The sequence below is a fragment of the Lutra lutra genome, chromosome 18 (assembly GCF_902655055.1).
Source record: "Lutra lutra chromosome 18, mLutLut1.2, whole genome shotgun sequence".
Lineage (NCBI taxonomy): Eukaryota > Metazoa > Chordata > Mammalia > Carnivora > Mustelidae > Lutra > Lutra lutra.
In genome coordinates, this window is record NC_062295.1 from 33,121,854 (window position 1) to 33,149,289 (window position 27,436).

General features: G+C 52.5%; 1 protein-coding gene and 2 long non-coding RNA genes across 9 annotated transcripts; all 3 read left to right on the forward strand.

The window, feature by feature from the left end:
* Window positions 1–86: 86 nt before the first annotated feature.
* SPACDR (sperm acrosome developmental regulator) lies at window positions 87–5,654 on the forward strand. The gene is made up of 3 exons (XM_047713676.1): window positions 87–1,188; window positions 1,380–1,703; window positions 5,241–5,654. The coding sequence occupies exons 1-3, from the start codon at window positions 1,135–1,137 to the stop codon at window positions 5,472–5,474; spliced, it is 612 nt and encodes a 203-aa protein (XP_047569632.1). The 5' UTR covers window positions 87–1,134; the 3' UTR covers window positions 5,475–5,654.
* Window positions 5,655–6,297: 643 nt separating this feature from the next.
* LOC125091007 (uncharacterized) lies at window positions 6,298–8,737 on the forward strand. Its single transcript, XR_007124553.1, has 4 exons — window positions 6,298–6,350; window positions 7,704–7,825; window positions 8,064–8,209; window positions 8,678–8,737. It is a non-coding gene; the product is annotated as an uncharacterized LOC125091007 (long non-coding RNA).
* Window positions 8,738–11,254: 2,517 nt separating this feature from the next.
* LOC125091005 (uncharacterized) lies at window positions 11,255–26,820 on the forward strand. Of its 7 annotated transcripts, XR_007124548.1 has the most exons (5): window positions 11,255–13,038; window positions 14,400–16,077; window positions 16,818–16,916; window positions 24,014–24,073; window positions 26,465–26,820. It is a non-coding gene; the product is annotated as an uncharacterized LOC125091005 (long non-coding RNA). The 7 variants fall into 7 exon arrangements; XR_007124546.1 differs by lacking the exon at window positions 26,465–26,820 and having other exon boundaries at window positions 24,014–24,657; XR_007124550.1 differs by lacking the exon at window positions 26,465–26,820 and having other exon boundaries at window positions 14,400–16,060; window positions 24,014–24,657.
* Window positions 26,821–27,436: the final 616 nt, after the last annotated feature.

A 27,436-nucleotide genomic window follows, 5' to 3' on the forward strand; every position in this document is an offset into this window, starting at 1 on the left:
ACGGAGGCTGTGGGCTCCCTTGGAGAGCTTCTCCAATCTGGGGGGGTTGAATGTGGCTTAGAGTGGTCAGAGGACTCCAAAGGGAGTCAGTGGCCTGGGTCCTGGGAAGGGGCAGACAGGCCAGGCGGCTGGGGGGGTGGGTGGGTGGGGGCGTCAGCCCACGTGCTGGTGGGGGGGGCAAGGAAACAATGAGGCCTTTGGTGACTGTGAAGGATCCACCTCCAGCTTCCCAGTGTGTCCCCTCTGCGGGTTGGATCCCGGTGGCGGCTTGGGGGCGGGGCTGGGGGCCCTGAATGGGCCCCTTGTCTCAGCGCTGGGTGTTGGCCAGGCTCCCCCGGGCACACAGTGCCCTCGCCAGGCCTGGCCGGCCTCCGTGGCTTCCACCCTCCTCTGGCTGAGGACCGGCCTTGTGGGTGAGGGGGGCCCCTCCCCGACAGCCTAGGCTGGGCTCCTGCCACAGGCAGCAGAGGCAGGTAGGGAGAAGGACCCCATCTAGTGGGGAAGGGGGGAAAGCAGCAGCCTCTGTCTCGGAGCAGCTTGGCCCCAGACTAAAGGGGACCCGCATGGACAGTGGGATACCGGAGGCCGCCCCAGGTTGGACTTTCCACCCTATAGCTCCCTAGATTGATGACCTTGGGCAGGTTTTTTGTGTTTTCTGCATCTCTGCTTCCTCTTGGGTAAAATACCTACCAGAGGGCTGCGGGGGTGATGACGTGACATCATATGTGGGGACTGTCCAGTGAATACCGGGCGCTTGGCAAATGTTGATTTCCCTTCCCTGCACCTGCGGTAAGGCAGGCTGAGGGCGCAGGGATTGGCTCCGTGGGTCCTGGAAGGGCCTCGGGGGTTGGGGTCAGGGCCAGGCAGGCTCTCACAATGGGCTAGAACTCTGCCTTCCTCTGAGTTCTCATCCACTTTGACTCCTCTCCCTGTCTCAGGGAGGGGAGGTAGGACTTAGGATGAGTTGTCAGTGAAAGCTTTCCCCCTGGATTCTCCATTTCTTTCTTCTCGGCTGTGCCTGAAGCCCCCAAGAGACCCCTCAGGTGGTGGCCACTGGCCTGCAGCCTGTTCCCTTCCACCCTTGGTACCACGTGCTTGTCCTGCCCCCTACTTGGTGCTCGTGTATTGGGAGAAATGGCTGCGGTAATGAGGTTCTTCCGATGGATTTGGCGAAAGATTACTCGCTGGGTGAGTTTCAGAGAGTCCCCCTTCCTTGTGCCATGCTGGGGTGGGAGGCGCTGGACCGTGACCTCTAGGTCACAGAAACCCATTTGGGGAGGAGGTGGGGACACTCGTGGCCTCTTCCCATCTGTGATTGCCTCTCTGCCAATTGTTGTGCCCCCCCCCCCCTTCTTTCCTCTCCCTGTCCTGGGTCTTAGGTTTTCTTCTGGAAACACAAAGCTAAGTCCACCGTCTTGGAACACTCTGACTCCCAGAAAAGTGTAGTGAAGGTGGAGAAGACTCCCAAAGTGACTGACACGTTCAAGTTGGTTGAGCCTTGCGAGGAGGCTAAGGTCTCCAAGACCGGGGAGACCCCCAAGGCAGCTGATGCCTTCACGGTGGTCAAATCAGCGGATCACGCCAAGGTGGAGCAGAAACGTGGGCGCAGATCCCTCCTGCAGCTGCCCCGGACAGCTGTCAAGTCCGTCTCCACACTCATGGTCTCGGCCCTGCAGAGCGGCTGGCAGATGTGCAGCTGGAAGGTCGGTTGGCACCATAATCCCCTGGTTCCCAGCGGGCCTCCCACCCTCCCTGATCCCCCATGACTCCTTCCCCCTTCCAGCCATTTGGTGGACATTGGTTTTGTGTGCCTGCCAGGCACTGAGGTGGACAGCCAAGGGTACAGGGTGAACAAGGTTTACCCTGACTAAGGGAGGTACAGACAAGGTCACAGGCATTGTTGGTTCAGTGTGTTAGGGCGTGTGACACGGGAGGTCAGGGGTCTGTGGGAGCACAGAGGAGGAGCATCTCATTCAGACTCAGGGAGTCAAGGAAGACCTTCCTTAGCAGAAGAAGGGGGTGAAGCTGAGATCTGAAGGATTTGGCCCCATCTTGGGGTGGAGTCGGGGAGGGAGTGACGGGGTGCATTCCGTGAAGACAGACTAGCAGGTGGGCTGGGGTGGGGGTCTGGCCCAACGGGATGGGTTTGGGCAGTCCTGGGGGCAAGGACCAGCTTGTACAAGGCAGAGTGGTTGGCCATCTGTGGAGTTTGGATTTGACCCTGAGAGCGACGGTAGCCCTTGTAGACATTTGAACAGAAGAGTGTGTCTCAGCTTCTCAGATCTGAATTTAGAAAGCTTGCCTGCTCTCATAGGTTGTGGTGTGGCCACCCTGGAAACATTTTGGTAGTTTCTTTTCTTTGCCTTTTTTTTTTTTTTTTTTGAAGATTTTATTTATTTATTTATTTTTAAGATTTTATTTGTTTATATATTTGTCAGAGAGAGAGGGCACGCGCAAGCAGGCAGAGTGGCAGGCAGAGGCAGAGAGAGAAGCAGGCTCCCCACCGAGCAAGGAGCCCGATACGGGACTTGATCCCAGGACCCTGGAATCAGGACCTGAGCCGAAGGCAGTGGCTTAACTGACTGAGCCACCCAAGCGTCCCTGGTTTTTTTTTTTTTAAGATTTTAAACATTTGGGGATGCCTGGGTGGCTCAGTCGGTTAAGCAGCTGCCTTCGGCTCAGGTCATGATCCCAGCGTCCTGGGATCGAGTCCCACATCGGGCTCCTTGCTTGGCGGGGAGCCTGCTTCTCCCTCTGCCTCTGCCTGCCATTCTGTCTGCCTGTGCTCGCTCTCTCTCCCTCTCTCTCTCTGACAAATAAATAAAATCTTAAAAAAAAAAAAAGATTTTAAACATTTGTTTATTTGAGAGCAAGCAAGAGAGAGAGGGAGCACAGAAAGAGAGGGAGAAGCAGATTCCCTGCTGAGCAGAGAGCCCGACACGGGGCTCGATCTCAGGACCCTGACACCATGACCTGAACCAAAGGCAGACGCTTAAGCAACTGAGCCACCCAGGCATCCCAGTTTGGTAGTTTCTTCTAACACTAAACCTGCAGTCATCATATGCCAAGCAGTCATACTCTTTGCATTTATCCTAGATAAAAGAAACTTTATGTTACACAAAATCTCCATGTGAATGTTCAGAGCAGCTTTATTTGTAATAGCCGAAACCAACCCAAATGTCCTTCAGTGGGTGAATGGTTAAACTGTTGTCTCCATACCATGGAATACTTCTCTGCCATAAAAACAAACAGATTATCGATGCGCCCAAGAACTTAGATGACTCTCAGGAGTTATGCGGAGTGAAAACACCAATCCCCAAAAGTTATATATAGGGACACCTGGGTGGCTCAGTGGGTTAAAGCCTCTGCCTTCGGCTCAGGTCATGATCTCAGGGTCCTGGGATCGAGCCCCGCATCGGGCTCTCTGCTCGGCAGGGAGCCTGCTTCCCCCCTCTATATGGACTGTATGATTGTGTTTAGATTCTATACCACTCTTGAAATAACAAAATTATAGAAATGGAGACTTGATGAATGATTATGTGGTTGCCAGGGAGTAAGGGTTGAGGGGTTGGCAGGTAGGTTGGTTGTAAAAGGGCAACATGATGAATTCTTTTTTTTTTTTTTAAGATTTATTTATTTGACAGAGATCACAAGTAAGCAGAGGGGCAGGCAGAGAGAGGTGGGGATGCAGGCTCCCCACTGAGCAGAGAGCCCGATGCGGGGCTCGATTCCAGGACCCTGAGACTGTGACCTGAGCCGAAGGCAGAGGCTTAACCCACTGAGCCACCCAGGTGCCCCAACATGATAAATTCTTGAGTTGATGGAAATGTTCTGTGGCAGTGGATGATATGAACCTGTGTTTGTGAGATAGAATTGGGTAGAATTTAATACACCCACAACTGAATACAAGCAAAGGGGGAAATGTGGATAAGATCCACGGATTGTGTCAATGTCAGTATCCTGACAGTGATACCGTACTAGAGTTTTGCAAGATTTTACTCTTGGGGGAGTTTGGGTGAAGAACATAGAAGGAATCTAGTATTTCACAATTTCATCGGACTACAAGTCTCTCAAAGTCAGAAATGTAATTTTAAAAGGGAAGTGTCTGGATGACTACCAAGCCAACTTATTTTGGCCTTGAATGAAGTATTACAGCACTAATAATAAAGTTCACTTGGCACCCTGTGATGGGTGGGTCAGAAGAGGACAAGAGGAGGGGCGCCTGGGTGGCTCAGTGGGTTAAGTCTCTGCCTTAGGCTCGGGTTGTGATCTCAGGGTCCTGGGATTGGGCCCCGCATCGGGCTCTCTGCTCGGCGGGGAGCCTGCTCCACCCCCCTCTCTGCCTGCCTCTCTGCCTACTTGTGATCTCTGTCAAATAAAATCTTGAAAAGATAAAAAAAGAAAAAAGAAAAAAAAAAGGACAAGCGGAGAGGCAGGGTATTTAAGAGGTAGAATTGTACCATCTGGTTGATTGGATGACGGTGAAGGAGGGAGAGACAGAAGTCAGAGCAGGCTGGAGGCAGTCACTGGGATGGAGAACGAAGGAGCAAGAGCAGACTTAGGGGAACAAGTGATGAGTTGAGGGCATTGAGGCAAGATGAGCTGAGATGTTGGTGGGACATTTGCATGGAAATATCTAGAAGGCAGCGGGATATACAGGCCTGGAGGTGAGGAGGGGGCTCTGGACTGGAGTTGGAGGTTGGGGACCATTCTGTCCTTCATTTTTTTTTTTTTTTAAGATTTATTTCTTTGAGAGAGAGCACAAGCCGGGGTGCACAGCAAGGGGAGAGATACAAACCGACTCTCTGCTGAGCAGGGAGCCCCACATGGAGCTTGATCCCAGAACCGTGGGATCATGACCTGAGCTGAAGGCTTAACAGACTGAGCCACCCAAGTGCCCCAACCCGCCTTTCATTTTAACACAATCTCCATGCAACCCTAGTGAGGACTCAAAGATGGGTGAGACATGGTGTCTGTCTTTCAGGAGCTCGAATTCTAGTGTTGAAAACAAATCGGTCTGCAGAACAAAGAGTGTATGACATGCCAGATTTTGAGGGAAACCCAAGGGTAAAGACAAAGAACACCTAATGCAGCCTGGGAAGGCTTCCTGGTAGAGGCAGTGCCTGAGCTAGGCCTGATGGGAGGAGGTAGCACTAGACAAGTGGTTGCTGTTCATCACCAGCGGTTTCTCCCTAGACAAAGCTATTGACATGTGCACATCTTCTCTCTTTCTCTCATAGTCCTCTGTGAGCTCTACCTCCATTTCCTCCCAGATGAGGTCTGGGTCCGCTCTGGAGACGCCGGAGGCTGAGATGCTGCGGGAAGTCTACCTGGTGCTGTGGGCCATCCGGAAACAGCTGCGACAGCTGGCCCGCAGGCAGGAGAGGCGGAGGCGGCACCACATCCGGGCCCACGGTGTCCCCCAACCTGAGGCAGTTCAGGGCCTGAAACAGGATGCCCGGAGTCCCCTCTAAGGGGGGACCCTACATCCTCCAAAAAGCCCCCACCTCACGGTTAGGTAAGGTTGATAGGAGAGGTTAGGGCAGCAGGCCGGGAGTTGTGGGTGAGGAGTTTTCATACTGTCACCTCTCATCGGGACCCCAAGTCCAGGCCTGGGGTCCCACTTATTCCCCTTCATTCCATTTATTCAATTTGTTAAAAAAAAAAAAAAAAGTTATCAAAATATTGGGAAATAAATATCAAATATTTCTGAGTAAATGTAGAGTGTGTTTGTGGATGGCCAGAGGCAAAGAGGGGAACTCGGAGGGGCCGGGCGGGGCTCCCCAGGGGCTGGCCCAAATATGTGTGGGAGTAACTTGGGGGTTTGGAGGGGTTGGATCCCCATGTCCAGGCCCTGGGCCCAAACCCACTTCCAGGGGGCTGATTGCCTTTGGCAGCTCTGCCAGGCCAGCAACTCCGGGCACCTGTCGCAGCAGCATCCCTTTACTGAAGATACGCGGCGTCCACCAGGTCCTGAGCCCAGGCTCTCCCTGGCAATCCTACCAAGACAGGTGTTTTGCACAGGTTGAGGGACCCGCCCAGGACCCTGGAGCAGGCGAGACCTGCTGGAAACTGCCCGCTCCGGCAGCCAGCCCCCTGCCCCGGCCCCTCTGGCGCTCTGGGGCTCCCTCATAGCGAGGTCAGTGGGTCTGATCACGCGGCAGCAGCTGGACAGTCATCGGTACGGAAGGCTCGCAGGCCCTACTGGCCGCACACCCTCCGAGAGCGGCCGAAAACTACAACTCCCAGGATTCCGGGAGGCGGCGGGGGCGGGGGCGGGGACGCCGGGGAGGTCGGGGGCGGGGCAGCGGCAGCGCGTTTGCGCCGGAGGGCCTAGCGTCCTGCTGCCGGTGAGGGTGTCAGCCTGGTTCCCGGGGATTGGGGAGGGGGAGGGGAGGTGCCCGGCAGGAGGCCGTGGCGTTTTGGAGGAGGTTGGGGGGGCGGGAGGCAACACAGGAGAGGTCGTGGAGCCGCAGGTCCCCTCTCGGACTTAGTCTGCCCTCTTGCCCGGCCACACGAAGACGCAGAGGTGGCTCCCCAAGGAAAAGCAGGGATATTTCACAAAGATTGCCAAATTAGGGTGTTCTCGGAGCTTGGGGTGTGTGGCGGGGAAGGTGGAAGGGATGCCGGCAGAGGCCCCGGAGAAGGGGGAGAGGGGGAGGAGGAGGGACGTTGCGGCTGGCTGTGCTGCTGGGTCTTGCTGGCAGAGCTCGTGTGAATAGCAGGCAGGTGGGGGGCGTGAGCAAAGGTGGGGTAGTGAGGAGCAAAGGGGACGAATTGGTGGGAGCACCCAATTCCCTAGAAAAGTCAGCAAGTGCTCTCCTCTCCCCAGGACCCCTCCCCACCCTTCACTGCCCCCTTGCTGGGAATTCGGGTTTGCCTTTCCCAAAAGTCTGGAAACTGCACCAGAGCCCTGAACCTACCGCACCTCAACCTTGCCAGCCACAGGAGTACCAGCCACCACTTACTGAGCTCCTACTGTGACTCCTTTTAGGTCTCGTTCTAATGAATTCTCACAACAGCTTTCATTTTTGGGGAGGAGAAAACCAAGGGACAGAAAGGTCGTGTTTAATAAGTCATGCGGCTTTCACTGATGCAACTGATGAGTCTAGCTTACGCCGGACGTGCAACATATATGTTACACGTACACACACACATACACCTCACAGTGCCGGTCTTCAGTACATGAAATGGCTTCTCTGGGAATGTGTCTTGGTTTAGCATGAAGTCAAAGCCTGTGTTCACGCGGGGCCTCAAAACGGGCTGATACACGTGGCTCATTTCTGGGGCTTTCAGTCAACCAATTATTCCTCACCTCTCCCTGTGTGCGGAACCATTCTGGGGCCCAATGGCGTTGGTGCAGGGTCTGTGTCTCCCGGGTGCCCAGAGGCTGGAAGGTGCTTCACTGTGTGAAATTCAAGATCAGCCCCTCCAAGTCCTTAGAGACAGGCTCCTCTCCCTGAAGGTTTCAGTGAGAGGATGGTGTGGGTAGGGTGAAGGGTGGCCTGGAGGGTCACGGGTAAGGAGACTTGCAAGTAGCTACAGGCCCGGGAGCCAACCCAGGCTTGAGGCTGTGGGCTTGTGGGCATTTTTCTTTGGCTTCTTCAGCATCTTGGGAGTGGGAGGGGAGGAAAGGAAGAAGGTGAGTTCAGCCAGCAGCCAAGGGAGCTGTTGGCACCTCCCACCCCTCTCTCCTTCCCCAGACATGATGGAGTTCTGTCCGGGCTTGGCCAAGCAGGGGAATGGAGACTTGTGGGAGAGAAGGGGCCAGGATGGAAGAGAAGTCTGCAGAACTTGCTTTTCCTAGATGTCTCAGTGTACACAGGTAGCCTCCTGCCTCCCCATCCTAGTAATCCAGCCCAGAACCCTGGGGAAGGCCTGTTGTGGGCCTTGGGGAGGAACTTTCCATTTGGGAGGGAAGCCTAAGGGATCTCCTGGGGTAGTGATGTGCAGGGAAGGATGCTTACCCCTGTCATACCCCTGCTGAAACCTTCCCATAGTTTTCCATCCCTCTTGGAAAAAAATCCATACTGTTCCCTTTGTTTAAAATGCCCTTCTCTCAGATCTTGGCACCTGGGCTCCTTGCCAGTGTGGATTGTGTACAAATGTCACCACGTCTTCCAAACCCTTTCCCTGATGACCTGACTTAGAGATCAGGAGTGACCCGCTGTCTTGGCCATCCTCTGTCTCTCATCGTGCTGTATCTTCGGTTAGTACTTAACAGGATCTGAAATTTTATCTATGTGTTGGCCAGTATACTTGGGAGGCAGCAGTGCCATGTAGTAGTGAAGAACACGGGAAGTGATTTGAACAGGCACTTTCTGGATGTGTAACCTTGGGTAAATCGGCTAACCTCTCTGGGCCTTGGTTTTCTCATCTGTAAAATGGGGAAAGTGGGAAGTAGTGCCTGTATCGCAGGGCTGTCATGCGGATGAAGGAAATGATGCTTAGCACAAGACAAGGAGTCAGAAATGTTAGCTGCCGTGATGGTGGTAATGGTTACGATTTGCAGTGTAGGCTGCTGTCCCCGTGGCCTAAAACAGTACAGAATAAAAGAAAGCAAATGTGCCTTCAGCTCCCCTCAACCCTGCTTCATAACAGCCCAGAGTTGCCACAAAGAGAGTCGACCCAGGTAAACATTCTTTTTTTTTTTTTTTTTTTTTTTTTAATTTGTCAGAGAGAGGGAGAGAGAGCGAGCACAGGCAGACAGAATGGCAGGCAGAGGCAGAAGGAGAAGCAGGCTCCCTGCTGAGCAAGGAGCCCGATGCGGGACTCGATCCTAGGACGCTGGGATCATGACCTGAGCCGAAGGCAGCTGCTCAACCAACTGAGCCACCCAGGCGTCCCCCAGGTAAACATTCTTGGTTTAAACCTTTGAACCCAGAAACAAAGTCTCAGCCCTGGACACCGGGTCTTCTCTTGACCCATGTTGCTCCCTCCACTTCGGCCCCATCTGCTCTGGTATCTGAGTGCTGGGTGTGTGTGGGGGGAAGCCAGCCCCTCCTGAGCCCCATGGGGGGCTGGCCCCGGGCATGGAGGCTTTGGCCTTGGTTATTCTCGGCCACCCAGACAGGGTGTGCGCACAGCCGTGTGTGCACAGACACACGCCTGTATGTCCTGTGGCTGTCTGTGGCTATATTTTGACTTGTTCCCGTTTTCCCCCTCAGGAGTGGCAAGACCAAGATTAACTGGAGGGAAAGACTGTGTACGTTGCAGGGCTGGTAATGCTGTCTGCCCCTTTGCGGGAGCTGCCTGTCTGCTCCTTGGGTCATTCTGGGGTACTGGGCAGACAGCCTATTAAGATCTCCAAGGTGGAGGGTACCTGGGTGGCTTAGTGGGTTAAGCCTCTGCCTTTGGCTTGGGTCATAATCTCGGGGTCCTGGGATGGAGCCTCATATTGGGCTCTCTGCTGGGTGGGGAGCCTGCTTCCTCCTCTCTCTCTGCCTGCCTCTCTGCCTACTTGGGATCTCTCTCTGTCAAATAAATTAATAAAATCTTAAAAAAAAAAAAAAAAAAAAGATCTCCAAGGGGGAAATGGACCAAAGGTAGAGACTGCCTCTTCCCTTCTCCGTCCTCTTTGTTTCCAGAGCTGAGCCCACCTGCCCCGCACCTGTCTGCCCACCTCCCTGGGGGCTGCTCCGGTCTGTGTCCCTGTGATCTCTGAGGCATGGCCTTCTGCCCGTTTCCCTTTCCCTCAGTGCCTCCTGGGGGTGAGTGGCTGTAGACAGGCAGGTTTTGCAAGACAGGCTTGGTGTTTTGTGCTGAAGGAGGAGTGCACAACTGAGGTGTGGCAGCGGCTGGCTCAGGCTCGGGCAGAGGAGGCCCTGAGAATCCTGGTCCCAGGGGTGCATAGCACCCTTCGATCGCTGGCTTTCTCTTTCCACCTCCGAGTTTAAGACCCAGCTGTTTTTCCTTTATTGTTTATATGCTCTGCCAGTTTTTCAACTAGGTTATGGGTCTTTTCTATAGGCCCGCAGAGTTCAATACAGAGTGTAAGAGCCTGCCCTCTGGAGCCAGACTACCAGGTTTTGAGTCCTGGCTCTACCACTTACTAGCTCTATGGCCTTGGGCAAGTTGCTTAACCCCTCTGGGCCTCAGTTACCTTAGTTGCAAAACGGAGGTAATGCGGGGATGTTGGGAGGATTGAATGCATTAATGCACAGAAAAATGCACAGAAAAAACTTAGAACAGGACTTGCCATGGATTGGGTGCTGTAGACATGCTTATTTTTATTATTATTTCTTAGTGATATCTAGAAGCTCTTTATATAGCAAGAGGGTTAACCCTTTCTGGGATACGAGTTGCAGATTTTTTTTTTAAAGATTTTATTTATTTATTTATTTTAAAAAAGATTTTATTTATTTATTTGACAGAGAGATCACAAGTAGGCAGAGAGGCAGGCAGAGAGAGGGGGAAGCAGACTCCCTGCGGGGCAGAGAGCAGGGGCAGAGAGATGTGGGGCTCGGTCCCAGGATCCTCAGATCATGACCTGAGCTGAAGGCAGAGGCTTTAACCCACTGAGCCACCCAGGCACCCCAAGATTTTATTTATTTATTTGATAGAGGTCACAAGTAGGCAGAGAGGCAGGCAGAGAGAAAGGGAAGCAGGCTCCCTGCTGAGCAGAGAGCCTGATGCGGGGCTCAATCCCAGGACCCTGGGATCATGACCTGAGCCGAAGGCATAAGCTTTAACCCACTAAGCCACCCAGACGCCCCATGAGTTGCAGATGTTTTAACAGTCCTCTTTTTTTTTTTTTTTCTTCTAACGTTTTATTCTGGAACAATGTGGATTCGCATGCAATCATCAGAAATAATAGCCAGTTTTCCCATGTAGAAGGGAAATCTTTACAAAAAATATTTGGCATATATACTTCATTTTTAAAAATTCATTCATTATCAAGGTGAGCTCTTCTGGTAATTGTCTTTCTCTGACTTTTTTTTTTTTTTTTTTAAGATGTTATTTATTTATTTATTTATTTGATAGAGATCAAAAGCCGGCAGAGAGGGAATCAGAGAAGGGGGGGAAGCAGGCTCCCTGCTGAGCAGAGAGCTCAATTCGGGGCTTGATCCCAGGACCCTGAGATCATGACCTGAGCGGAAGGCAGAGGCTTAATCCACTGAACCACCCAGGCACCCCGAGTTTTGACTTTTTAAAAAATATATTTGTTTGTCAGAAAGAGACAGAGCCCACAAGCAGGGGGAGTGGTAGGCAGAGCGAGAAGCGAGCTGCCTGCTGAGCAGGGAGCCCGATGTGGGACTCGATCCCAGGACCTGGAGATCATGACCTCAGCTGCTTCACTGACTGATCCACCCAGGTGTCCTGAGTTTTGAAATTTTTTATGGGATCAGAGAGATCTTTGTGGTGTAACTTGGAGGAGCGCGGCATCTGTCCATGTAAGACCTTTCCAGGGTGTCTTGTAGCAGTTAGGATGAAATCCAAGCTTCTTACCTCAGCTCCTGGCTGTGGTCCCTGCCCACCTGCCTGACCTCATCGCTCCAGGTTTGCCTGTGCTGTCACTTCCACAGCGCTTGGCTGGTTTCCATTTATTTCCTCTTCCCACCCTGGGCGTTTGCAAGTGCTGATTCTTCAGTTTTGAAAGTTGTTCCCCCACATTTTTCGCCTGGCTTTCTCTCAGCTGCTGCTTCTCCAGCTACCTTCGACAGGCCTTCCTGGAGTCCCTGCCCCCTCCCCCGGTCCCCTGGGCTGTGTCCCAGGGCTTACTTCAGCACAGAGCCTGGAATGCAGAGGGGTTCAGTGGATGTTTGGGGTAGGGAAGGCTGATTCATTGGGATTGCACTGCTTGGTCCTGGCCTGTCTGCTCGATGAGTTCAGTATGGGCTTCGGGGTTCAGACTCACTCCCTTTGGTGTCCCTGACTGGGCTCCCCTTCCCAAGAAGATCTTTAAGACCCACAGGCGAGCAGGGTGAAGCACAAAGTGGGGGGCTGCAAGGGAGAGGCAGGGGAGAATAAGCTCTGTCCAGGAGGGATTGGTGTGAAATAGACAGGAGTAGGAAGTCCCCGGGGAGAGCCCTCCTCATCCCTAACAGCCCACCCAGACTCGTTCTTTCCCTCGACACACACACACTGTCCTCTACCTGCTCGCCTCTCCAGCCCATGCACAGCCTCTGAGAACAGGGTGCTTGCTACTCGGGACCTGTTGGGGCAACAGCTCCAGGCTGCACTGACAGGTTCCCTGGGCACCTGTGTAGCACTTTCCCCTCTCGGGACCCAGCAGCCCTGCCTCCATTCTCTGTGTCCCCTCCTCCTGTTCCCTGGTGAATGTCCAGGAAACTGGGGCCAACCAGGGGGAAGTCAGAGCATCTTACACTCCCAATGTGAATGCGAGCGCAGGAGGGGTCAGCACACACCCCAAGTTGGCTTCTCTGTGCCTACTTCATGAGCTGTCTGGGCAGAGAACCTGGCACCCAGCAAAGTCAGTCCCCTGAACCCAGGTCAGTGTGGGAGGGGGACTTCAAAAGCCCTACCCTGTACCTTCTCAGGCTGCAAGGAGTGCCCGGTTGACTTCTAGAGAGACCAAGCCCCCAGGAACAGATAATTAGCAGTGCACAGGAGGCGGAGCCAACTCAGAAAGACCTGGGTTCCAATCCTGCCCTTCCTGGCTGTGTGACCTTGAACAAATGAGTGAACCTGTCTGAACCTTACTTTCCTTATCCAGAAAATACAGTAAATATTTATTTCACGTGGCTGTAGGAATGTGAATTGCCTGGCACAGGGCGTGGTACCTAGTGAATGGCAACAGGTGAACAGGGCTTCTAGATATATTAGAGAAGTTGTTCTCAGAGTGTGGTCCCAGACCAGCAGCACCCTGGAAGCTGGCAGAAATGCGGACTCTCAGACCCTACCCCAGACCCACTGAATCAGAAGCTCTGAGGGCAGGGCTCAGCAATCTGTTTCAACCAGATAGATGAAGTTGGAGAATCACGTGCAGACCGTCAGATTCTGAAGTCTAGAACACATCAAAATCACCTGGGAGCTTGTTGAAAATACAGATTCCTGGGCTCAAAGCCAAGGATTGAGGTGAGACCTGGGAACTATATTTTAACCCGAGATGAATTTGAAGAGGGAGGAGGCGACCCCAGAGGCTGCCTTGGGAGAGCGTCATAGAAGGACTTCTGGTAGTCGAAGGTGGGGGTGGCTGAGGACTCCCTTGGGGTGAGAGGGGATATAAAGCTGGAAACTGAAGGAATTTGCACTTTACCCTGAAGTCACTGAGTAAGAGGGAGGACGGGCACACAATGAGGGCAGTGCGTGCCAGACCTGGCCACCCGCCCAACCCCGTGACGTCATTCCCCAAGCCAGGGGGCCCTGGCCGCCCTGGGGTCTCTCCGGCCTCTTCCCTCGGTCGGTGGCTGCAGGTGGGGAGAGGCCCGGCCCGAAGGCACCACGATCTGGGGTGGGGGGTGGGGGGGAGTCGGGGACTATAGCAGGGCGGTCGCCGAGCTGGGGGACCTGCGCGACCCGTCACCTCGCGCTCCTGGGCTCCAGGTGGCGCTGCGGAGCGCGGACACGGGTTCCGCCCGGGCCGCGCCGCCGCCCTCTCGCCGCGCCTCCTTGGGCCCCGGGATTGGAGCTGGCAGCGACCTTGGCGGGGGCGGCGGCGGCGGAGGTGCGGGTGTCCGCGCACAGGGAGGGGATCCTGTGTGAGCCCCGGAGCGCGGACCTGCCCCTCCTCCTTGCGGCCCCTACGGCGTTAGCCCACGGAGAAGCCTCTGCCTGGTGTCCGCAGGGACCGCCCGCCGTGGCGACGTGGGCCGTGGCATACGGGTTCCACAGGACAGTTCATTTCTAGTTATAAACGACTACCCCGCCCCCCCGCCAAGCTAGTGAGACCCGTCTCCTGTCCGGGGACAGCCGGCCCCTGTCCCCCTCTTTTCCTCCCCAGTGTCAGCAGCTCCCGTCTTGTTGCCATGTCCACCACCTTCAGGCCTAGCAGGGCTGTGTGCGTGTCCATCATCTCGTTTAGTCCTGAAGGCAGACCATCCCTTAGGTCCTAAAGCCATCACCGTCCTTTCCCAAATCAATAAATTGTGCTTTAGGGGGGGTTTAGTAACTCCTCTGAGAGCTCACAGTTAGTGATATGGGATGGGACACAGGTCTGCCGGGCTGGAACCCATGTTACTGTCTCTCTCTCTGTCTCTCTTTCTCTCTCTCAGCCCCACCTCTATCCTTCAGGGCCCCGTGTTCCTGTTGTGTAGGTGGTGCACTGCACAACTCTATAATCAATATAGATCTCTGGAAACATTAGGGCAATTTTCCATTGCATGGCAGTGAAGGGATTTACCGAAGGGGCACATTTTTCTCGTTTGCCCAAAGTCACCTTCTGAGCTGCCCTAGTGTTCCTGTAGCCGCCTCTCCAAGTTTGTTCCTCCTCTTCCCAGCAGGTGCATCTGGCATCCAGATTCCACATCGCACTGGGCTTTCTGCAGGAGCAAGGAGGTCTTCATAGAGCCCAGCCCAAGGGATCTAATGTCAGGTGACAGGGCATGGCACTACTCCTCAGTGGGATCTGCATGTGTTGGGGGGGTCACCTCGTCTGCCAGGCCGTAACTACCCCTTAGAGGTGAGAGCGTCTTGGGAGCAAGATGAGATTTTCCTGGTGGGATTCCTGGGGCAGGGGGCAGGCCAGGTGGATGAGACCCATGAGCCAGGCCTGTTGAGCCTCTAAGCTGATACTATAAGGGCTACAGGGAGGAATCCTCCTCTTCCAGAGCCCCATTGGGCACCCCACAGTTTTGAGGGTGGACACGGAGGAGATCTGGAGAGGAGGGACATGGTCTCAGGACCATCGAGCTCATTGCATGGATGGTTCCAGCACCAAGTGGGGCAGAGGTGATTCTGGGAGTGGAGTGATAGAAGCTGACCTGGGGTCTGGAGAAGAGGAGCAAAGGATATGGAGGGCCAGTCTCCTGGAAGTGGAGGAGGGGAGGGATACCGAGGCTGCATTGGGTGCGGGGGGACACCCTGGACTGGGACCCCTGGCCTGAAGGTGGGGAAGGAAGAGGAGAGTTTGATGGGATTGGGGGACTCTGGTCTCGGTGCCCAGTGTTCCGGCTTAGCTTCGGGCTGTGGTGGGGCTCTCTTGGAATGCTGCCTTCCCCTCTTTCTCCCTTTGAGCCTGTACCCTGTCTTACCTCAGTTCCTTGCTCACTGGATGACTCCCAAAGCACAGAACCTGCTCCATGCCTCCAGCAATCCCTGCATCCACTTTGTGCTTCTAGGATTTTTTCTATTGCCAAGGAGCAGCCGGGATCTCAGGCTCAACTCTTTAAAGTTGCATCACAGTACCTGCTGCTTCCTGCGGTGCCTGGTGGGCCTGGCTGTTGTGGGCACATCTGTACGGACATCCTGCGCTGCTGCTCAAGGCTGGGAGTGAGGCTTGGGGGGCTGGATGGGGAGGCTGCCTTGACCAGTGGGGTAGGGAGATGCTGGAACCCTGGGGAGAGGGGAGGGTCCTGGGCAGGAGAGAGGAAGGGGCTGGTTGCAGGAGATGCCAAGAGGAGGAGACCAGGCTTTGGGTAGAGGCAAAAGATTGAACTGTGTGTGTGTGTGTGTGTGTGTGTGTGTGTGCGCGCACGCGCGCGCAGTTTTGGGGAGGGGATGTTCTGTCTGGAACATAGGCTGCTCAGAGATCAATTTATATAGAACCCCCCCACCCCGCTTTAAAAATGAGAAGACTGAGGCCCAAAAGGAGACAGATGGTGTTGCTGGAGGGGGCTGGGGTTGGGAGGCCGGTCCTTTGGCTTCTGGCCCCAGGCCCAGTCCTGTGTGGGTTGTGAGTCCCTCCTATTCTTCTCTCTGTCCCCAAGAGCAGACTTTGGACCTGGGGCTGCAAATGTGGTATCTGTGCACACACACACTTCTTCAGCCGCCCCACGTGGTGTAGAAGGTGTGGAAGGCCTCTTTCTCTGCCAAGTTGACTTCTTGCTGGGCTACCCAGTTCTTCCTCGAAGCCCGTGCATCCCCCCAGCCCAGCACCAACTCAACTCCAGCTCTCCGCTCAGCCCGTTGGCCCCAGAGCAACAAGCCTTTCTTCAGCCTAGTATGTGGATAGGGAAGGTACTGGGCATCTGGGGGTTTTCTTAGGTTGAGGGACTGACACTGTGCATGGCAGAGACGAACTTGTGGGGGTCCGGTGCTGATTCCTAGGGCTCTGCTCGCACAGCCCAGGGTTTCGCTCTCCTAAAACTCAGTGTCTAAGGCCTCAATTTATTTATTTATTTATTTATTTATTTATTTATTTATTTATTTCTTCCTTCCTTTCTTCCTTCCTTCCTTCCTTTCTTAAGATTTATTTATTTATTTGACAGAGAGAGAGATCACAAGTAGGCAGAGAGGCAGGCACAGAGGGAGGGAGGAGGAAGCAGGCTCCCTTCCGAGCAGAGAGCCTGATGCGGGGCTCGATCCCAGGACCCTGGGACCACGACCTGAGCCAAAGACAGAGGCTTAACCCACTGAGCCACCCAGGCGCCCTAAGGCCTCGGTTTCTTGAGTATGCTACCTGGTCGCCACAGCTACCTGATACTGTGGATGTGATCAGAGACCAGCTGCGTGACCATCCCCCACCCAACATCTTAAGATGTTGGAGGCCACAGGATGGGCATGGCTAGACATAGACCCTCCCCATTAACTTCTTCCCATGGAGCTGATATGGCTCCCCCATGTCTTTCACCACACAGAAGGACCCCCCCCACCCCAGTCACTCATTCCTCTGTCATGTCAACAGCAGGCTTCCCTCCCCAGTGCCTCCAGCACTCTGCCCGTCTCCTACGTCCCACTCTTCATCCTTCTGCCTTCAGCTGTTTGCTTTGACAACTCTTTGGAGCCTGGGGGACCCCTCTCAGGACAAAAATGGCCCTTCAAGACCAAATCCTTCCCACTATGGGGACACTGCCAAGGTAAGAGTGTGGGTGAGATCCTGGGGAACACGGTGGCTAGAGCCTGGGGTGCAACCCAGACCTTTCCCCCAGCTGTATTAGTTTTCTGGGGCTGCTGGAGAAGTTGCCACAAACTTGGTGGCGTCAAACGCCAGAAATTCATCCTCCCACAGTGCTGGAGGCCAGAAGTCTGCGATCAGTTTCCCTGAGCTAAAATCAAGGTGTGAGGAGAGCTGGGCTTCCTCCGGAGGCTCCAGAAGAGAAGGTATTTTTTGTTTCATCCAGCCTCTAGTGGCCACATCACTCGGATCTCTGTCCCATTGTCTCCTCCTCTTCTGTGTCACGTCTCCAGTTGCCTTCCTCTTTTAAGGGATGGGGCCTCATATCTCTGGGAGGTCATTATTCAGCCTCCTACACCAGCAAAGTCTGGAGGGGAACAACCACATTTCTCCCCAAGTTGTGCATCCCAAATGGTATTTGCCGAAAGCCCTCTTTCATGTCCCCTGCCCCACCTGCAGGTTGGGAAGCACTAGGGGTTTGGGGTAAGAACCTGGGTAGTCAGACAGACCCCAGGGGATGGGCTGGGGCATCACCACTTACCAGCTGTCATTCTCAAAGTATGGGCCACGGCCAGCAGGATGACTCTGGGAGTTTATTAGAAATGTAATTTCTGGGGCGCCTGGGTAGCTCAGTGGGTTAAAGCCTCTGCCTTCGGCTCAGGTCATGATCCCAGGGTCCTAGGATCGAGCCCCACATTGGGCTCTCTGCTCAGCAGGGAGCCTGCTTCCCCCCTCCTCTCTCTGCCTGCCTCTCTGCCTACTTGTGATCTCTGTCAAATAAATAAATAAAATCTTAAAAAAATGTCCTGGGGATAAAAATATATGTTTATAAAAAATAAAAATAAAAAAAAGAAAAGAAATGTAATTTGTTAGGGGCGCTTGCGTGGCACAGTCAGTTAAGCCTCTGACTTTTGGTTTCAGCTCAGGTCATGATCTCAGGGTTGTGAGATCGAGCCCTGTGTCCAGCTCCGTGCTTGGTGCAAAGTCTGCTTGTCCCTCTCCCTCCCCCTGCTTCCTCTTGGGCACGGCTTTGCTCTCTCTCTCAAATCAATAAAATCATTTTTAAAAATTAAAAAAAATGTGAATAAGACCTCCAACAAACACACAGTGATTGGTAGAATGAAAAGAAGTTAGGTCTGTGCAGGCCGTACCCTGTGCCTGGATCTTCAGGGTAGCTGCTCAAAAGATATTTGCAGCATAAATGAAGGAGCCATCCAATGAGTAATAATGGAATATGAATGGTGTGTTTTTCACTTACTTGACAAACACTTACTGAGTCCTTTTGGGGTCTGCCTGGTGCAAAAGGTAATTCCCCAGAGTCCCCGACCTTGCCAGGTGGCAGCGGAGAGGGGGTAAACGGATGTTCGCAGTGCGGGGTGAGAAGGGCCCCAGCTAGGGGGTGTTTGGATGGGCTGTCCAGGAGCCCGCAGGTGGAAAGGAGGAAACAGTTGTGGATTTTCGTGCTTTCAGATGTGTGTTATCTTTTGCAGCCCTGAAAAGAGCACGAGTATATGGTCTCTTACCTATGCTCACTCGCCGCATGCCCGGGAGCAGACGGCTTGGCCTCTGTGCTCGAAGATCTATTTCCTCACCTGCAAAATGGAAATCAGGACACCCCTCGGGGTCTTGCTTTAAGCAGCATCCCTAGCTTAAAGCCGTTCAATCTGTCCTTGTAGTTTCCCCAGCAATCCTGTGATGTAGGTATTAACATTCATTTGAAGTCCAGAAGGAAGAGAAATATGTTAGAGACCTAGGCCAAGGTTAGTTACTGCAATCCAGCCCAAACTGAGGCATTGAGCTCCCTGGCAGCAGGGGGGCAGAGGATGAAAGAGATGGTTACTATCTTGAGAGTTTCTTAATTTACATAACAAAAGGAGGCCATCGAGTTCCTACCGGGAACCCTTAGCACAGCTCTCCCCAGGCTGGCCCTCTCCCGCTCCAGCTCCCAGCTAGAGGCTTGGTGGCAGCACAGTTTCTTCAGGGAAGCTGCAACTGAGTCACAAGCCTGCTTTGATTCAAGGGGAAGGGACCCAGACCCCATCTCTCAAGGGATGGAGCGTTAAAGAAATTTTGGTCATTAAAAAAAAAAAAAAATTAAATAAATCCCAAATTGTCAGAATCAGGGCTAGTGTTTACAACCTGAAAAGAGTGCTTTTCTCTTATTTGACAAACATTTATTTTCTCTCTGTGTGGCAGAGACCCCATCCTGGGCTCTGGGAAACACGGGCCCCCACTTCCTTGTCTGAGCATAGGTGGCAGACAGGTGCCCTGGGCCCTGGCCCTCTGGCCCTACCAGATGGAGACCAGGGGTCTCCTAAGCTCTGATGTCTCCTCTGCTTTGAGCCCCCAGGTTCTGAGGGAGAGCCAGTCTGTGCCTGGGCAACCCATGGAGGCAGCGTGGGGGAGGTGGGGACAGTGTGGGGGCAGAAACACAGCCCAGAAGGGGAAGGCTTTGGAGGCTGGCTTCAGCTTTGGCTGAAGAGAGAATGGAGGTCTGTGGGGGTTGGGCCCGTCGTCCCAGTAGTTCTGGGGAGAAAAGTCCCTTTGCTCCACGAGACTCCCACAGGCTCAGCAGTGAAGGACACCAACGGGCTCTGGGCCCAGTTTCCTTCTCTGCCATCCTGGACCCCTGCTGGAACCTCTGCCCCCAGACTTTGGGTCCCCTCAGCCTCCTCCTTTCCTCTCCACCCCATCCCTCCTTAAGTTTCTGCATAGCTGTCCAAGCTGAGGTTACTACTGGGGACCACTTTGTCCCTTCGTACTGTCCCAGGCCCCCAGTACCTCACCTCTGCCCCCGTGACCTCCATCTCTCCTCTCTGCTTACAGCACCTCTGGCGCCCCCCTGACATTTCCTGTTTGGTTGGCACAGGACAGATGGTCCTGGAGCTACTACAGAGCATGGGGTGAAGGGAATCTGATCCTTCTCTCACACCAGCTGCCCTCGGGCTATGGAAGGGCCTCACACCAGCACCCTCCTTGTCTGATCTAGAGGTTTCCCTGAAATCACCCTTCGCCCTTGAGAACCCCCAACAACATCGCCTGAGTGTCCAGTCATGTTGAGTAACACACTGCCTCCAGCTCATTGTTTTGAGGTCCTGACTCCCTGCTAAGCAGAGATCTGTGTCCCAAGGTAAGGCCAGCATCTTCCTGCATGTCCTTTTGCAAAAATTCCCCTGACACATGGCCCCATCTTCCAGGACTGTGGCTGCATCTTTCGTGGCTCTAACCCCACCTGCCCTGTTCATGGCCTCCATCCCCTTTCTTGTAACTCCAGCCTCTCCACGGGCTCTCTTAGGCCCTAAGTAGCCAGCAGCCACTTTTTTTTTTTTTTTTAATTTGAGAGAGAGAGAGAGAGAGAGAGAGATCACAAGTAGGCAGAGAGGCAGGCAGAGAGAGGAGGAAGCAGGCTCACTGCTGAGCAGAGAACCCGATGCGGGGCTCGATCCCAGAACCCTGAGATCATGACCTGAGCTGAAGGCAGAGGCTTAACCCACTGAGCCACCCAGGTGCCCCAGCATCCACTTTTTTTTAATTAAAGATTTTATTTGTTTATTTGACAGATCACAAGCAGACAAAGAGGCAGGCAGAGAGAGAGAGGGAGAAGCAGGCTCCCCGCTGAGCAGAGAGCCCGATGCGGGGCCCGATCCCAGGACCCTGAAATCATGACCTGAGCCAAAGGCAGAGGCTTTAACCCACTGAGCCACCCAGGTGCCCCTGGCATCCATTTTTTATTCTCTATGTTGACATTAAGGATATTTCCCTTCCTAGCCAGCTCAGGCCCTCACTACCAGTAGGCTCCCCCATGCTGAGCCCAGCTCCACTCAGTTCTGCATAGCCCAACCTTGCATATCTGCTTCTGCTTTCCCAGCTTCATCCAGTTTCCCCTTCTTCATTCTCCTTGACACCGCCCAGCCTGTAGACAACTTCTGTTGCATGAGAACCTATTCCCCACCCTCAACTGTCCACCCCAGAAGCTGGCCTCATCCCCTATCCCTGGAGACTCACATGTAAGGGGTCTCATCTTGGCCCCCTTGTTTCTTTCCCTGTTGCTGGGGGAGGGGAGGGAACAGGTTAGAAGCTTGGGGTCAGTTCACTGGCCTGCAGTTTGACCTTGCTCTCCTCTCTGGATCAGGAGAAAGGAGCGGTGCGCTCAGGCCACGATATTCAGACTTGACCTTCTTTTGGGAGTGGGGGGGTCTACCCTGTCAGCCCCTGAGATCAGGCAGGATGGGAAAGGGGGCTCAGAACAGGGGTGTGTGTGTGTGTGTGTGTGTGAACGTGGGTCACAGCCGTTGGAAGTGCAAGGTCAGTGACTCACTCTTCACTACTCCCTGTGTGATGGGCACAGTGTGGACATGTCTCTGGGCTGACCCCCACCTGTAGGCAGCTCCCAGTTTGGGAGATGGGAAGTGAGGGTCCTTGCGGGTGGGGTTTACAGAGGGTGGGGGTAGAGGGCTGTTGCCTCATTTCTTTGACTTGGCTTGGCTGTACTAGAGAGTAGCTTCCTATGGGGACTTTGCCCTTCCCTGCCCCCTCCTCCCTGGCAGGGCTCCTCAGCTGCCCTCTGCCACGGTCCCAGCCACTCTGTGGGTCACTGCATTGGAGACATCCCACTGCCCCTCAGCAGCCTGGTCCCTTGAAAGACCTCTGACTCCATCCTGTCTCCAGTCCTACCTACCCCCCCATAGCACCTGGCCCAGCAGAAGCTCAGGATGACCTTGAATGACCCCTGCCAGCACTCAGACTCACTTTCCCCAAACGAGGTTCCAGGTCTGGGATCACTCCTCCCAGATGACCAAAGGGAACCCCACTACCTGGCAGGGTCTAATCCATTAAGACAGAACCCAAGGGCCTCAAGCATGACCTCTTCCTGGGGTCCTTCCCTCTTCCTTCCGCATTTCCTCTTCCCTCCTCTCCCCACCCTTCCCTGGATGGGAGATGATGCAGAGGTGGGACCTCCCCAGCCTGGTTTTGGGGGGGGGGTGATAGAGGGAGGGGTTGGGCAATCTCAGGTGGTGGGGTCAGGGAAGCTTCTCTCCTTCTCCCCTCTTTTGCTTGGAGTGTGGGGGGTGGGCAGTTACTGGACCATATTTTAAATTTCTCTCCTAACTCCTTCCTCTGGGGTTCCCACTTCCCACCTTCTGCCATCCCCAGACAGGGCTTGGTTTGGTGTGACATGGAATCAAAATCCCTCTTTGCAGAAGAGGGTCCAGCTCTAGAACATGCCACCTTGAGGAGACTCTAAAGTTAAGGGTAGAGAAGGAGTCTCTTGTCAGAACCTTCTCAAAGGGGAGTTTTGTTGTTGTTGTTGTTGTTGTTTTAAAGATTTATTTATTTATTTGACAGAGAGAGATCACAAGTAGGCAGAGAGGCAGGCGGGGGTGGGATGGGGAAGCAGGCTCCCCGCTGAGCAGAGAGCCCAACTCAGGGCCTGATCCGAGGACCCTGAAACCACGACCCGAGCTGAAGGCAAAGGCTTAACCCACTGAGCCACCCAGGCGCCCCTGGTTTTTTTTTTTTTTTTTTTAAGATTTTATTTATTTGACAGATCACAAGTAGGCAGAGAGAGAGAAGGGGAAGCAGGCTCCTCGCTGAGCAGAGAGCCCAATGTGGGGCTCGATCCCAGGACCCTGGGAGCATGACCTGAGCTGAAGGCAGAGGCTTTAACCCACTGAGCCACCCAGGTGCCCTTTTTTTTTTTTTTTTTTTTTTTAAAGGAAAAGCAATTCTAAGCCTCTCGGCTGGTCCAGCCAACAAAGTCTTAGGAAGAGTCGGGGCAGGACTGGGACCCCTCATTCGATCCCCTCCATCCACCCATCCTCACATTCAAAGAGGAACTTTCTACTTCCTGGAGGCCTCCCATAAGCCGGCAAATCGAATGGCTTGTTCTTATTTCTGTGTCCGGGCCTAGGAAGAGGTAGTGGCTACATTTTAAGGCTGAAATGGAGCACCTGGACATACCAAGTTCATGGCTAGGGCTCCTGTAGGGCCTCTACATCCCTTAGCTCGGCCCAGGTGTGTGGAGTACCTTCAGGTTTCAGCTCCGACACTTCCTGTGTGCCAGAGCGACCTCAGCCTCCTTTAAACAAGCAAACGAAACTTTTTATCATTGCAATGCTCAAATATATACAAAAGTAAGGGAAATATTATAATAACTCCCCACATACCCATCACCCATCTTCAGCAATCATCTGCATTTGGCCAGTCCTGTTTCCCTACACAACCGCCCTCACACACTGCTCCTCTTCCCCAAACCAACTTCGCCCTTAACATTTTTATTAAGATCCTTGTAGATTCACATGCAGTTGTGAGAAATAACACAGAAGGATCCCTAGTACACTTTCCCCAGTTTTCCCCCACGGTAACTGCTGGAGACTGAAGATTTGTGTCTCCTCCCCGAACCCCAAATCCATTTGTTGAAACCTAATCCCCAGTGTGTTGGTCTTTGGAAGTGGGGTATTTGGGAGGGGATCAGGCGATTATTACTCTTATGAAAGAGACCCCAGGGAACTCCATTCCCCTTCCACCATGTGAGGACACAGTGAGCAAACCATCCATAGACCAGGAAATGGTTCCTTCCTAGACATTGAATCTGCCAGCACCTTAATCTTGGACTTCCCAGCCTATAGGACTATGAAAAATAAATTTCTGGGGGCGCCTGGGTGGCTCAGTTGGTTAAGCATCTGCCTTCGGCTCAGGTCCTGATCCCAGTGTCCTGGGATCAAGCCCCGAATCGGGCTCTCTGCTCAGCAGGGAGCCTTCTTGCCTTCCTCTCTGCCTGCCTCTCTGCCTACTTGCGATCTCTCTCTCTGTGTCAAATAAATAAATAAATCTTAAAAAAAAAAAGAAAAGAAAAATAAATTTCTGTTGTTTATAGCCACCCAGTGTATAGTATTCTGTTAGGGAAGCCCGAGCAGACAAAGACAGTAACATTTTGCAAAACTATACTCTACCATCTCAAGGATACTGACATTCGTATAATCTACCAATCTTATTTGGATTTCCTACTTTTGTACTCTGTGTATATATTAATTCTATACAACTTTATCACCCGTGTAGGTTTCTGCAGCTACCAGGACAGTAAAGAAAATGAACAGTTCCAACACCAAAGGATCTCTGGTATTACCCTTTTATGACCATGCCCACTTCCCTCCCTCCACCTCCTCCACTTTATCCCTAACTCTTGGCAATCACTAAATCTGTCTTCCGTTTCTATATTTTGGTCAGACAAATGGAACCATGTGGCATGTGATATTTTGGGATTGGCATTGATAATAATAATAATATAATAATATCACATATTATTATATATAATAATATAATAAATATTATTATTATTTTGCTCATCATCACCTACCCAATTCATCCAAGTTGTCATAAATCAATAATTTGTTCCTTCTGATTGCTGCGTAGTATTCTGTGGAATGGATATACCATAATTTAACTCTTTTTACCTGGCGAAGGACATCTGGGTTGTTTCCAATTCTTGGCTATTATGAATAAAACTACTATAAAGATGTGTAAAGGGTTGGAAGTGCCAAGGGATATGAAATTGGCTACCACATTCTTGGGACCACAGGTGCTTACTGGGTCCATCATTGTTTCTAATGGCTTTTCAGTGGACAGAATTAGAATATACTTTTCGGGACACCTGGGTGGCTCAGTTGGGTAAGTGTCTGCCTTCGGCTGGGGTCATGATCAGGGTCCTGGGACTCCTGAGCAGGGAGCCTGCTTCTCCCTTTCCCTCTGCCTGCTACTCCCCTTGCTTGTGCTCTCTCAAATAAATAAAATCCTTTAAAAAAAGAATTAGGATACTTTTCTTTCCTCCTTCCTTCCTTCCTTTTTTAAAAAAAGATCCCATTCATTACGTGTCAGATCACAAACAGGGGGAGGGGCAGACAGAGGGAGAAGCAGGCTCCCCACTGAGCAAGGAGCCTGATGTGAGACTTGATCCTAGGACCCCGGGATCACAACCCCAAAGCCGAAGGCAGACGCCTAACCTACTGAGTCACCCAGGCGTCCCTAGAATATACTTTTCAATTAAAAATACAACAGGAGTTCCTAAACTACTTCCTAAATTCAAGACCAAAGGGAATTTGCATAACACCATTGATTTTGTCTGTGTATCTCTTTTCAAGTATGCCATAATTCCATTTCTGATATATCAACATAATTATGCTCTACCCTACAAATTTTCACCAGTTCCTAATATGACTACTGAATACAGTTTAAGATTTCGAGGCAGGTTTTGTTGTTGTTGTTAAGATTTTATTTATTTGTGAGAGAGAGAGAGAGAGAGAGAGAGAGAGAGCGCGCGCAGGCGTACAAACAAGGAGAGCGGCAGGCAGAGGGAGAAGCAGACTCGCCCCTGAGCAGGAACCCTCAAGTGGGACCCGATCCCCTGACCTTGGGATCATGACCTGAGCTGAAGAAGATGCCCAACCGACTGAGCCACCCTGGTGTCCCCCCCCCCTTTTTAAAGGGGGTTAATTTTGTTCTTAGGGTAGATCTTTGAGAAGAACAGTTAAGTTACTGTGTTTTCAAGCCATTCAGAAGAGTTCCCTTCTGTGTAGTTCTGCCATCAACTAGATACACATTCAGGTTTATTTGTTTCATTTTACTTTCAATTTAGGGACTGATTTTTTTAAAATTAATTTTTGTCATATAATCATGGAACACATGGTTTCCAAAGTCAAATACACAAAACAAAGTATATTCAAAGTCTAGCCTCTTTTCTTTGTATTCTGTTCTCTCCTTCTCCTTTTTTTTTTTTTTTAAAGACTTTATTTATTTGACAGACAGAGATCACAAGTAGGCAGGGAGAGAGGGGGAAGCAGGCTCCCTGCTGAGCAGAGAGCCCAATGCGGGGTTGGATCCCAGGACCCTGGGATCATGACCTGAGCCGAAGGCAGAAGCTTAACCCACTGAACCACCCAGGCGCCCCCGTTCTCTCCTTCTCAATGTCAGCAACCATTAAAAGTTGTCATACTGGGGCGCCTGGGTGGCTCAGTGGGTTAAGCCGCTGCCTTCGGCTCAGGTCATGATCTCAGAGTCCTGGGATCGAGCCCCGCATCGGGCTCTCTGCTCAGCAGGGAGCCTGCTTCCTCCTCTCTCTGCCTGCCTCTCTGCCTGCTTGTGATCTCTCTGTCAAATAAATAAATAAAATCTTTAAAAAAAAAAAAATTAGGGGCACCTGGGTGGCTCAGTGGGTTAAGCTGCTGCCTTCGGCTCGGGTCGTGATCCCAGGTCCTGGGTTCGAGCCCTGCATCGGGCTTTCTGCTCAGCGGGGAGCCTGCTTCCTCCTCTCTCTCTGCCTGCCTCTCTGCTTACTTGTGATTTCTCTCTGTCAAATAAATAAAATCTTTAAAAAAAAAAAATTAAAAAAAAAAAAAAAGTTGTCATACTTCCACTTCTAACCCCCCTCCCCGGAAAGTATTTACATTTGTGTCTTCCTACTCTCACAAATGAACAGTAGAGGGAATTTGCATACTTTCTTATTCCTCTCTTCAGCAGGAAAGCCTGCAGTGTGTCACCCCAGAGATCTTCGGAAACATTCTGTGTGTGTAAAATGAGGGCAGCTGTGCTTTCCACCTGATTTTCCACAGCAGTTTCTGGTAAGATAAAACTTGTGAAAAACTGAAAAGCGGTACACAGACGTGCCTGTTGACTATTAACCCCTTTTGCGGAGAGCCTCAAGAGTCATGCGCCCGACTTAGCACATTTTGCACAAGAGGAAACCGGCGCACAGAACTGAGAGGACCTGCCCCAAGGAACACAGGAAGCAGACAAGCAGTTCAGTCTCCTGCCCTGTCTAGGAGTCCAGAATAAAACCAAACTTTCTTTTTAAAAACTGTATTCAATCTACAGATGCCCATTAAAAAAAAAAAAAAAAAGAGGGGCGCCTGGGTGGCTCAGTGGGTTAAGCCGCTGCCTTGGGCTCAGGTCATGATCCCAGGTCCTGGGTTCGAGCCCCACATCGGGCCTACTGCTCAGCGGGGAGCCTGCTTCCTCCTCTCTCTCTGCCTGCCTCTCTGCTTGCTTGTGATTTCTCTCTGTCAAATAAATAAAATCTTTAAAAAAAAAAGATTTTATTCATTTATTTGAGAGATCACAAGCAGGCAGAGAGGCAGGCAGAGAGCAAGGAGGAAGTAGGCTCCCCGCTGAGCAGGGAACCCGATGCGGGGCTCGATCCCAGGACTCTGGGATCATGACCTGAGCTGAAGGCAGAGGCTTTAACCCGCTGAGCCACCCAAACGCCCCCAGATACCTATTTTTATAGAGACGAATATTTTAGGGAGCCCTCCACGGGGACAAAGTCACAAAAGGCCCTAAGGCGCAATGAGGCAGTCCTACCCCGGGCAACCAAGAACGCCCAGAGTCCCTAGAAGGAGCCCGGGGTTGGGCTCTGCGAGCCCCGCGATCACTCATCCTGGGAAGCTCTACTGGTCCCACTTCTGTCCCAGTCCCGGAACGCCGGGAGAC